General features: G+C 38.9%; 2 protein-coding genes across 5 annotated transcripts in view; one reads left to right on the top strand and one right to left on the bottom strand.

The window, feature by feature from the left end:
* Positions 1 to 9,364, bottom strand: part of LOC126457644 (alpha-1,2-mannosyltransferase ALG9) — a 152,547-nt gene extending 143,183 nt beyond the window's left edge. For both annotated transcript variants that reach the window (XR_007585496.1, XM_050094118.1), the window contains exons 1-3: positions 9,161 to 9,364; positions 8,929 to 9,085; positions 3,420 to 3,625 (exon numbers count right to left, since the gene is read on the bottom strand). Coding sequence is in view for 1 of the 2 variants with exons in the window: in XM_050094118.1 (XP_049950075.1) it covers positions 3,420 to 3,625; positions 8,929 to 9,085; positions 9,161 to 9,249 (452 nt within the window). In the remaining variant the exon portion in view is untranslated. The remainder of the gene's footprint in view (positions 1 to 3,419; positions 3,626 to 8,928; positions 9,086 to 9,160) is intronic.
* A 98-nt stretch (positions 9,365 to 9,462) lies between these two features.
* The window catches only part of LOC126457646 (cilia- and flagella-associated protein 300-like), a 152,963-nt gene continuing 149,587 nt past the window's right edge, over positions 9,463 to 12,838 (top strand). For 2 of the 3 annotated variants that reach the window (XM_050094121.1, XM_050094120.1), the window contains exons 1-2: positions 9,463 to 9,688; positions 9,760 to 9,908. In XM_050094121.1, coding sequence (XP_049950078.1) covers positions 9,600 to 9,688; positions 9,760 to 9,908 — 238 coding nt within the window. In that variant the 5' untranslated portion in view covers positions 9,463 to 9,599. The remainder of the gene's footprint in view (positions 9,689 to 9,759; positions 9,909 to 12,838) is intronic. The other variant, XM_050094122.1, reaches the window with a different exon arrangement.

The following is a 12,838-nucleotide window of genomic DNA, read 5'->3' as shown; positions in this document are numbered from 1 at the left end:
CACGCGCGCGCGCGCGCGCACACACACACACACACACACACACACACACACACTATTTATATATATATATGGCATTACAAGTGAAAAGTTTATAAGGTGCGGCCCTCCGCTAACCTCTGCGTCTATAATGTGGCCCCCAAGCCAAAACAATTGCCCACCCCTGCAGTACATTAAAACTGAAGAAATTGTAAAAAGGCAGAAATTTAAGGAGATGGGACCTGGATAAACCAGTAGAACTAGAGGTTGTAGAGAGTTTCAGAGGGAGCATTTGGGAATGACTACAAGATCAGGGGAAAGGAATACAGTAGAAGAAGAATGGGTAGCTTTGAAAGATGAAATAGTACAGACGGCAGGGGATAAAGAAGGTAAAAAGGTGAGGGCTTGTAGAAATCTTTGGGTAACACAAGATATATGGAGTTTAACTGATAAAAGGAGAAAAGATACAAATGCAGTGAATGAAGCAGGCGAAAGGGAATACAAACATCTAAAAAATGAGGTTCACAGGAAGCGCAAAATGGGTGAGCAGGAATGGCTACAGGACAAATGTAAGGATTTAGAAGCATGTATCACTAGTGGAAAGATTGATGCCGCCTATATGAAAATTAAAGAGACCTTTGGATAAAAGAAAACCACCTGTATGAATATCAAGAGCTCAGATGGAAAATAAGTCCTAAGCAAAGAAGGGAAAGCAGAAAGGTGGAAGGAGTATACAGAGGGTCTATATAAGGGAGATGTACTTGAGGGCCATATTATGGAAATGGAAGAGAACATAGATGAAGGTGAAATGGGAGATGTGATACTGCGTAAAGAACTTGACAAAGTACTGAAAGACCTAACCCAAAACAAGGCCCCTAGAGAAGACAACATTTCATTAGAAATATTGATAGCCTTGGGAGAGCCAGCCATGACAAAACTCTTCCACCTGGTGAGCAAGGTGTATGAGACAGGTGAAGCACCCTCATACTTCAAGAAGAATATAATAAATACAGTTCCAAAGAAAGCAGGTGTTAACAGGTATTAAAATTAAAGTCGCGTTTTCTAACATGAGTTCTTTACAGAACGATGGAAAAACTGGTAGAAGAAGACCTTGAGGAAGATAAGTCTGGATTCCAAAGAACGTGGGAACATGCGAGGCAATACTTTCCTTGTGACTTCTCATAGAAGATAGGTTAAGGAAAGGCAAGCCTATGTTTACAGCATTTGTGGACTTAGAGAAAGCTTTTGACAATGCTGTCTGGAATAATCTCTTTCAAATTCTATAGATAGCAGGGGTCAAATATAGAGAGCGAATGCCTATTCACAATTGGTACAGAAACCAGATGGAAGTTATAAAGAATCAAAGGGCATGAAAGGGAAGCAGTGATTGTGAAGGGAATGAGACAGGGTTGTTGCCTATCCGTGATGTTATTCAATCTGTATTATGGGCAAGCAGTAAATGAAACAAAAGAAAAGTTTGGAGTAAGATTTAAAGTCCAGGGAGAAGGAATAAAAACTTTGAGGTTTCCTGATGACATTGTAATTCTATCAGATACAGCAAAGGACTTGGAAGAGCAGTTAAACTGAAGGAACAGTGTCTTGAAAGGAGGATATAAGTTGAACATCAACAACAGCAAAACGAGGATAATGGAATGTAGTCGAATTAAATCAGGTGATGCTGAGAGAATTAGATTAGGAAATGAGACACTTAAAGTAGTAGATGGGTTTTCCTAGCTGGGAAGCAAGTTAAACTGATGATGTTTGAAGTAGAGAGGATATAAAATGTAGACTGGCAGTGGCAAGAAAAGTGTTTCTGAAGAAGAGAAATTTGTTAACATCGAGTACAGATTTAAGTTCGGGAAGTCTTTTCTGAAAATATTTGTATGAAGTGTAGTCATGTATGGAAGTGAAACATGGATGATAAACAGTCTAGGCAAGAAGAGAACAGAAGCTCTATAGAAGAATGCTGAAGATTAGATGGGTGGATCACGTAACTAATGAGGAGGTATTGAATAGAATTGTGGATAAATGGAATTTGTCATACAATCTGACTAGAAGAAGGGATCGGTTGGTAAGACACATTCTGAGGCATCAAGGGATCACCAATTTAGTACTGGAGGGAAACGTGGGGAATACAAATCATTGAGGGAGACCAAGAGATGAATACAGTAAGCAGATTCAGAAGGATGTAGGTTGCAATAGTTACTCAGCGATGAAGAGGTTTACAAAGAATAGATAGCATGCAGCACTATGCTGAGCAAAATGAGGTCCGACGCGATATTAGGGCATATTCCCTGACTTCTGTCACCTAAGAGTATTACATAATGGGAAATTATTTAACATGGCAGTTTCACACCATTGGACAGACATAAATAACATTTTGCCTGTCTAGTGTTTGCTTTGTGTAGTGGGAACAGGGAAGTGTTTGTATGGACACATGATCAGGAACTCTGGGATTGGTCATCTTAGAGGCAACGTCATGTGCTCAATTGCTAAGAGGGTGATCATTCTGGTGTTCTGCACTGGGGCATCATGATCCACTGATTCTGGGCTAGCGCAGATCTCACGCTGACCCACATTTTCATGTCCATCGACACGACAAGAGGCTGGTGAGTATATTGTGCGGCACCAGCTCATTAGGTGGGAGTTTATCATTTTTATAATGGTATTCCAACGCCACAGTGTCGTTTGATTTCAGTTAGAAAGATAGGGTCTTTCCAGTTTAGTTACAACAATCAACCACTGCATAGTTGAATTCAGATACAAGGAGTTCATTCACATCACTGAGGGAATGTGCAACTTGAATCCATTATTCTTCCCTGCAAATCATACTTGTGCTGATTAATTGTTCATCATGATAGCTCCTTATTTTCAATCTGCTGGTTTTCTTGTGTACGAAGTCAAACTTCTGCAATAAATTGATTCTTTGAGGGTGTGGCGGAGTCTAGAAAATCATTGACTCTGGTAACAACTTCTAAGTTCACATGTATGGAGCATGTATTGCAATATGTAAAGGCATTTGAATACACACACATGTTTAATGAGGAGAGGACAGGAGTCTGAGCTCCCAAACATTAAAATGGCTACCTATTTCCAACAACCCATTTTTTTTGTGAGCATTATCTATTCGTTTCACATGTTGTATATATTGCCTATTCTTCAGAAACATCTAGCACCACTTATCACATATTTTCTTAACAACCTATTCTCTGCTCAGCCATTTCTGAGATTTTCATTCATTTTCTCTTTAATTTCAGCTTTTTAAATATAATCACAAAATTGAAATCTACAATTTAACATACAAAGCTACATTGTACATACCTACTGTATTTGCCTGCTGCTATTCATAAATCAAACAAATAAACTGCAACCTGAATTGCCTATTTCAGCAATGTTATCATTATTAATACTTCTATATTCACCAACATACAAAAATATCTTACTTGTAAAAGTAAACTTCACAAAAGGCACACAAGAGTCCCAAAAGGCATCTTGTGAAGTAAAAGATCAAGAGCCTATTTGGCTGCAGTAAACGATGGTACAGCCATGCAGGTACCACATGGAGGAGAAGATACATGTATGAGCGGAGAGCATAGTTCGGACTATACTCCCAGGTTTGAAATCCTTTCCCAAATAGGAGGTAGTGGCTCTGAAAAAGAAAAAAATTATCAGCGACAAAATTTTGCACGCTTGGATTTGACCTAACTGATCATGATCTCTCTCTCTCTCTCTCTCTCTCTCTCACACACACACACACACACACAAAGTTGACTGCTGGTGATGCGATTGTGAAGTGGAAACACAAAGGAACAACCACAGCTAACTCAAGACCACACAGACCTCATGCACTGACAGATAGTAACCATCAAGCATTGTGGAGGGTGGTTATAAAAAATGACTCTGTGCAGGGAATTGAAAATGCTACAATGCTCAAGCAGCTCCTCAGGGCTGGATTTCCTCTGACCTTTAAACTGATTTACCCAGTCAGTAATAGGGATAGGACTTACAGTTTAATATAGACTGATGCATGGTGCAATTTGGAATTTTTCAGATTCCACAGATCATTTTCAGAGATAATAAAAATAATTACAGAACAAAATTTAGTATCGACTACAGTAAGATTTAAACCACTGAGCTTTTGATTTGTAGTCTGGCACTTATACAAACTATATGTTAATATACTGAAGATGTGGCAAATATATTCTTCAGAATGTTAATGTATTGAAGGATACATGTATCAATGGTAAAGTCTCATTAAACTTCATCATGATAGTGCGAAACTCAAAATTGAAAGAGAACTCTTTCAAGGAGATCCCATATCACCAAAAGTAATGTCAGAACTCCTAGATGAAATTTTTAGATTCCTAAAATGGGGAAACAATGACCAAATGGGGCATACCTGAACCACTCTCATTTTGCTGATGACATTGTGCTACTTGCCCATAACACAGAAAAACTTTAGCTACAAGTGGGAAAACTTAAATGAATAAGATTGAAAGTGATCCAAAATTTCTAAAACAATAAGATTGAATCAATGTATAATCGACATACTGAAAAGAAAATAGTACCGGAAAAATATTTTTTCATATTTAGGGTAGTTGAATGGACGGACAGCAACAGAAAGACTAGAACTGAAATTGCCTTTTGTGCTTCTGATAAACCAAGTAAGATGTAGCTTACAAAACTAAGCTTCTGGTGTACCTCAAAAGAAAAGTTTCATATCAATGTGTATTACTCATTTTGTTTTATGGTAGTGCAACAGGAGCTTTAAATATGAAATCAGTATTTAAAAAATTAGGGCTTCTACGTGAATAATAGAATGCATATTCGAAATTACTAACATACAAATGAAAACAAGCAAACTGATGAGAGGAATAGACTGGAGTTGAAGTAGTAATTATGACTGTAATTAAATGGGCAGGGCATTTAGCTAAGTAAATGTTTGGCAGATGAACCGTAGAAACTCTTTACTGGTTTCCGAGAAATAAAAAGAAGATCATGGCGACAACATATTGAAAAATAGGTAGATGACATTATTAGATATGATGAGAATAATTTGAATGCGCACAGCTGGAGACCATAAGGCATGTAAAAGTCTAGCGATGGCCTTAATCCAATAGTGATGATTAACAGATTATGATGATACTAATGAGGATACTAGGTTGAATCAGTGCCATGTTTCTGAAGACCATTATAACAGATTTTGTTAATGTCTCCTGATTTTCTTGAAAAGGAGAATAATTCCAGCATGGTTCCAGTTCTGCAGAACTGTCTTCCCCTGCAGAATTCTGTAAATAATTTGGGACATTAATTTTGGATTACTTTTCTTCTAGTTTTAATTATTTTTATTGGAACATCATCATCAATTTGTCTTTTGTCTTTTTGCACAGCTAAACTGACTTTACACACCTAATCTGGCATTACTTCCAGAATTTCATTACTTCCAAGAATTATGTTCCTCTTATTGCTTGCTTGTAACTTGCACCTACTGTGCAATAATTTCTTTATTCCAAATGATATTTCCTTTCCTTTTAACTTCTTTGTGCCAGTAGAACCTTTTGCAGTTTGAATATGTTCATTTATTAAATCACTGGCACTTCTGTCTGCATCTGGGATCCAGATACTGAACTTGCAGTGTAATTTATTCTGGCATATCTCCCTATTCTTAAATCTTATCCACATAATTTTCAGTTCTTATCTCCTACTTAATGAGTCTGTTTCTTCTCAGGTTTACATCTAACTTCACTCTACATCTTGAGAGTCTATGATCAGTTCCCATTCTTAAGTGTTTTCTGTCCAACACACCTGTACAATTTCTTTATTGTTTGCTAAAACAGATAAATTCAGTTTTAGTCAGACTCAGTCCATTCTAAAACACTATTCTGTTTATTTATTTCTAGAAAATGTGTTGACAACAAGCATATTTCTTCTTGGCAAAATCTATTAACATGTGATTTCTGCTACTATGTACAAAGTTTCCGAATAAAAAACATTCTTTGTCTTTTCTCTTATTTCCACACTGAAATTCCCTAATATCATCTTTTAGAGGGATTTATTGACATCTAATTAGTTTCTGTAACTCTTTGTATAGGTTGTATAACTCTGTATTGGAATGTGTGCATATTGGTGCAGTTATGGTAATGACTGCCATGGCATGTTCATTTTATTTTGAAATATATCTTGCCATTTTGGCTGAGATTCCTTCATTATCAGTAATTTATGGTCACAAATAAAAATTGGATTCTTTAAGTCCATGTCACTTTCTATATAGGCAAATTCTGTACACCTGCTTGCAGGTGTAGAGGAAGATGGGCGTGTCCCACAACCTGCAGCCACTGGCCTAGTTTCCTGTTTTTTCAGTCCAGTACTCCCAATATTCTTTCACCTGGAGTAGAATACCAGCATTCTGGGAACTCATAGATGGTAATTGGTCCTCTGACATCAGCACCCTTGGTTCACTAGCCTGCCAGTACACGAATTACATGAAGAATTTGGCAAGATATGTGACCACTGCTAAACCTAGACAGAATTCTGCTCACAGAAGCCTCAGTCCAGTCCTGAGTGCTTTCAAATCTCAGAGCTTGTGATGAATATGACAGTTCTCATATTGATCACGCGCAGGTGGTGAACTTAGTTAAATATTGTCATTTGGCAGTGAGATTAGTAATACATTTCATCTAGAGGGTTGCATACAATGACTTACCATGCCATATGCAGCGTACATGAGCAGCCCAACTCCATTTGACCTCCACATAGTAAAGTTTCTCTTCTTCAGAAAAAGAGGTTTTACATAGGTACAGGCGTGCAAACAAAAAGCTGATGGCGATTTAAAAATGTAAGGATGATCAAAAGCAGAAAAGCTGAGGGAGGAGGTTAAACCCTATGGTTCCGTAGCACATGGAAATGTTGAGAAGGTGTGGCAGGTGAATGAATGCACAAACAGTACCAAGTGAGGGCAAGAGGGTGGTGTTTGGAAGGGAGCTACAAGGCTATAAAATGGGTGCGGTAATGGTAATGACTTTGAAGGAGAGTGATGCAGTCTTAAAAGAAGAGTCTTGTGAATGATATTTTTCACTTCAGGCTATGATAAAGTGCACTCAAAGCCCTGGAAGATAATAAAATAATACAATTCAGATTGTTTCTTCATAGGAATTCAGTTGCAGTGGTGCAGAAGGGAAGAGCTTTGCAAGAGATATGTTCGCAAACCACAAAAGAAAAGTTCTCCATGTCTTTATGAATACTGACAAGACCTCCAGAACATTTGGTGATGTAAATTTGCTAATGAGAATTTAAAAAAATAATTCATCACCCAGAATGTTTGATTCTTTGCTTTTTACCTGTTTTTATTGCAGAGGAAAAGTTCTGATGGGAATGACTGGAATATTTGGACATAGAACAAGTTATCACCATGTACGAAGACAGATGATGCAATGAGGCTGAAGCAGTTAATATTTATACTGGCTACTCCATCAGTATGTTAGGTCTACAGTACTTGGTCCATATCCCAGACAAACTACCTTATATTATCAATTAGTGTCAGCCACAGTTAAAACAGAACTTGGAAAATGTTGTTATGTATTTTTTTAACTAGCAAAAAACTTGTCCAAGGTTGAAATGAAATTAATCCAAAACAAATAATAACATCTTCGGATCAAACCTCAATCCTTTAGATTTGCAGGCAATGCTTACTGACTGAAACGTCATATCACAAAATGAAATGCAGTAACATTCATACTGAAAAACGTAGCTTGTCAGTTGAGTTTGTACCCAGCATAATCAATTTCCAGGATGAATCTTCCAGGAAGTTTCTACATGATCAATTATTCATAGTTCATAATGTTTGGGGGCAATAATTACTACTGTCAAAAGCTATACTATTCTAGCATATCTATCAAATTTATCAGAAATTGCAGTTTCAACACTTTCATAAAATGGTTGGTATGAGGCTTTCAGGTCTTTAAATATGCTCTAGCAGTTAACTGGCCTGTTGAGCCATCTATTAGAAAATAGGTCCTAGTACCACTTGATAACAGAAACTATGAACGATTATAATAGTCATCACTGCTGTAAGGGTTTATAGTTTTAGTCAACAAATAATGTTATATCTGTAAGTTTTATGATTTGAACTGAGGTTTGTGTTTGGTCCTGGAGCATCTCTTGCAATAATTAAATTCATGTTTCCGTTATGGTTTGGAAGAACTAATTGCTTTCAGTGTATAGATAATTACCTTGTGAAAATCACACACCATTTCTCAAGAAATTAAGCTGACAGCTTTGTTTTACTACAATTATGACTATTTTCACATTAATCTTTATTTCTAAAACAATTAAAAAAGAATTACATACCGTATTTTCAGCAGAGGACAACAATCAGTCTTCCATTACTAATCCTCCAAAGTGAGTGTCAATGTTGTTTGTCTGAGAGTATGTTTATTAGAATACTTTTCACATGCTGTTGATCAATATAATATAAGTAAAAGACCATGCAAGATATAGGAAACCAATTAAAAGTGTTTGAAAAAGGAGTTGGAAACATGGCAAGACAGACGGTGTCAATATTATGACAAACTATACGCCTACGGTTTGCTGCCTGGAAATTATTTACCACACAACTGAACCACCCGGAAACTCTGGTTGTACTACAGTTTGGGAAATTTTCCATCGTCACGAAAACACAGTAATTAAAGGAAAGAACTGCAAAGAATAAAGAACTGATAAAACGTATTTCAAAAATGGCAACGAAGTTATTACCAAATCGGTGGACGTAAAGTAATATCAGGGAACTGTCAGTGCAACAGCAACAACTACTACTATTTACTACTACAAATACTACTACTTCGAATGACTTGGCTGGCTGCCTTGTATTACCGGTACCTAAAACGGTAACTCGTGCGTAAATCATGGCTTTGCTGTACGCAAATTCTTAGCATCTTGAAACAGTTTATCACTCACTGGTTCCCAGTAGTTGTATGTTTCGTCGCAGTCAGAAATGTGGCTCCAAATTGCTGCACAAAATCGTGCAGAAAGTAGTGCCTTAAATGCGGTTTCGCCACTTGGATACACAATACCCATATCAGACGGACTTGGCGCAGGATTATATTCTTCTCGCCTAAAACACAAAAGTTCAATTTCACGACTTTCATTCATAAGTTTTACAGTGTAAGAAGTTCGTTTACTCAAAGACCTGGAATTTCCTGATGATTTTCGTCCACTTATTTTTTTAATATCCTTGCGACTATGGGCATGATTACGCTGGCGTATTGATGGGGACATGGTTGTCTCAGGTTAAAGTTCATAAACGTGTCACAGACGTACGTCAACAACACAATACAGCTGTTGTTTACACACAAACCGCTTCCTTCGATCAAGCCGGTCAGCTGCGATCGGTGATCTCTGGCGTCAAGGATATTAAAAACTTATCATACTACTCTTAGCGAATTACAAGCATATATAGTGAATAGGAGTATTCGTGCTATAACTCATTAAATTACCATACTGAAGGTACAAATGTATACGTTATCTCATCAGTAGTACAGCTTTGGCCAGACCAAAACTAAAATACCCAACAGAACGAAAGAGCCGGCTAATATTTCGTTGCTAGGCATCAGATTCTCCTAAGAATCATGGAGGATACTTACACTTTCATATACGTGCCGAACCGAGAGTTCAATACTTTTAAAAAGAAAGACGTAGCCGAACTGTTAATGAAATGGTTGGTAAATGCGAGGTTGGACATTAATTGTTTTTGATACAAACCATTACATTTCTCTCGTATTTCTGCAGGTCAATGAAAGACAATCTCAGATTTCAGACCTACTGCTTCAATCAGCCATTTCAAACGTATCGGAAAAATGATTTGATAGAAGCATTTCTTAAGGACCAGACTGTGATAGCGTCATTGGATTGCTTCCAACAATCTTGGAAGCCTCGCGGTAAGTTTATTTGGTTTTCGTTACAAAAAAAAGAAAAAAGTCAGAAACAAAAAATCCATCGTGGAAGGAATACTGCATTTACATTTACACGGAACAGTGAACATTGTATCTATGTTTTGAACCTACTTTGTTCATCCTAGAACTTAGTTCTCCACCAGTGCCGTATCTTTTATGTTTATTACATCCTCAAGATTTTTTCTGATGAAATACCGGTATTAGTCAGTTAAGCTTAGCTTCCATTAAAATAACTATGTTTATAGATTAATGACATAAGCAGTGCTTCAATATTTAAAACTACTCTTTTCGACGACGGAAATGCTGTTTAATAGACGCACATAAAAATGCACATCTTTATCGTATTTTTTTGGACACTAGACTACAAACACGACAATGTTTCAGGTGATAGTGTCACAAGCAAGCACAACATTACTACAAAGCTTTATTTATCAGGACTGTGGCAGATAAGCAGCGTAACACATTAGTCGGTTTGTTGACGCAATACATTGTTGCGCGGAGTCGACAAAACGTTCTCGAAGTCAACAAATGTGGCTTCCGGCGTCATGGGGCCACTGTATTCGGTATGAATATAGTCTCAATCAGCTTCAGCACAACGAAAATAGAGACCTCCACCAGCAAGAAGTTGCGAGGTTTTCTTCATGGTTTTGGAGAGAAGTTCAGCACTGACGCGGAAATATTATTTTGAAAACCGTGTGAAGTTAGCGTAGAAAACCGCTTTAATGTGCATCACTATAATACAACCAAACACAGCAATTATGTGAAAAGTGCTGAAAATGACGGCAGACAAACACTTCATTCGAACAGACCACCATCAACCTTGTTAATCACTCTTCAAGGACTTCAGTGAGATGATGGTGCCTTGCAACATACCACTGCAATCTTAGTTTGCGAGATTTTTTATTTTGAAATTTGGGACTGCTTCGCTGGACACCCAGCGTATGTCTGTGTGTACGTGTCCAGCATCTCCTCCTAAACCACTGGCTCAGTTCGATACACATACCAAGGGCGCCCATGCTCCGGGGCAAGGGGACCGCTCCCTCCACCCACATATAGTGTTACCATGTGTATTTTTTCAAGAAAGTGATTAAAAGTCAGTATTACACAGGTTTTTCACAGTGTCAGAAAATTACCTTTTTTTACAGCTACATGCAAATCACTATACATATTCCAAAATAATAAAAGTACAACAGATCTAGTTCATCTCCTTGCACATGGGCACCCTTGACACATACCGCTTGCTATCTGGGAATCAGCACTGTGGGGAATTAGAACCTCATAGCTCCCACAGGAGCAGAGATGTGGCTGAAAAAGGGCTTCCAACTGCTGTTATCTAGGCTTCTCTGCATGACAGGATTTTGTGTGGGTAGTATCTGCATGCATTGCAATGGCTACACCTGCAGATGGGCACAACTGAGCAGAGGGGGAGCAGGAGATGGGTAGTCAGAGGTGGGAGGATGAGGTGGAGAGAAAGGAGAATGGGAAGATGGACAGACAGAGAGGTGGGAGTAGGAGATGAATGTAGAGAGAGGGGGAGGAGGAGATGGGAACAGAGAAAGGGGGAAGGATGAGATGTGCAGGAGGTGAGAAGAGACTGGCACAGACAGATGAGAAGAGGTGGACTGATAGAGAAGGAAGGAGGAACTGGAGATACAGAGAGAGTTTGGAGAAGATTGGCAGAGAGGGAGGATGGAGAAGGAGATGAATAGATAGAGATGGGAGGAAGAGACAGACAGTGAGTGAGAGGGAGGAGACGGTGGACAGATAGAGGGCAAGGATAGGATTGTCAGAGATTGGGGTTAGAGGAAATGAACTGAGAGAGGGTGAAAGGAAGCTGACCTGAGAGATTGGGGTATATAGTGAGGAGGATTAGATGGAGAGAGGACTGTCAGAGTGTGGATGAGGTGGATTAAGAGACGGAGGAGGAGATCGGCACAAAGAAAGGGGAGTAAATGGACAGAGAGGGGTGAGGTGAGATGCTCATTGAGAGGGAGCAGATCAGATGGACAGAGATAGGGGAGATGTACACAGAAAATTGAGGAAGAGGAATCGGACAGAGGGACAATGGAGATGGGAAGAGACAGGGAAAAGAAGGAAAATGATATAGATATCTGGTATAGGTATTAAATGAACCATCGATACATACACTGTTGCGACAATACTTCCACAGTGTGAGGAAAGTCGATGTAGTTAGAAATGCTTCAGATGGTTTTCACCTGCGAAGCCCTATCAATGAAAAAAATCAAAATAATAGCCTTAAACACAGCACCATTTTGTTGATATGTCACTGCAAAGAGAGTTCCCATTATTTACTTTACAATTACATACTGGAATAAATAAACTCTCTATAACTCCTGCACAGAGGTGGACAGAGTGACGAACACATAATTGACAGAGCCACAGGAAGAAGCTAGTATATACATAAAAAAGTGGATATATGTATGTGTGTATGTCCAATATCTCCTCCTAAAACACTAGATCAGTTTCAACCAAATTTGGGCATGTCTGACTGTAGAGAGGGGGGGGGGGGGGGGGAGTAGGAGATGGTTAGTGAGAGGGGATGGATGAGATGGGTAGAGAATGGGGGGGGGGGGGAGACAGACAAAGAAATAGGGGAGGAGGAGATGGACAGATGGAGAGGTAGGTATAGGACTTGGACACAGAGGGAGGGGCAGGAGGAGACGCAGAGACAGAGAGAGGTGGGAAAGGAGGTGCACAGATAACAGTCAGAGGATGAGGTGGACAGAGAGAGGGAGCAGGAGAAGATAGACAGAGTGGCAGGATAGATAGTTGGAGGGTAGTATAAGAGGGAGAGAGAGACAGACAAGACAAGGAGATGGGCTGGGGGATGGAGAAGGGGAAGTTGGCCTGAGAGACTGGGTAGGAGGATACTGGCAGACAGAGTGGAGAAAGGG

The sequence above is a fragment of the Schistocerca serialis genome, chromosome 2 (assembly GCF_023864345.2).
Source record: "Schistocerca serialis cubense isolate TAMUIC-IGC-003099 chromosome 2, iqSchSeri2.2, whole genome shotgun sequence".
In the NCBI taxonomy this organism is placed as follows: Eukaryota; Metazoa; Arthropoda; class Insecta; order Orthoptera; family Acrididae; genus Schistocerca; species Schistocerca serialis.
Note: the sequence above shows the minus strand (reverse complement) of the source record. Positions and strands in the feature narration are given on the sequence as shown.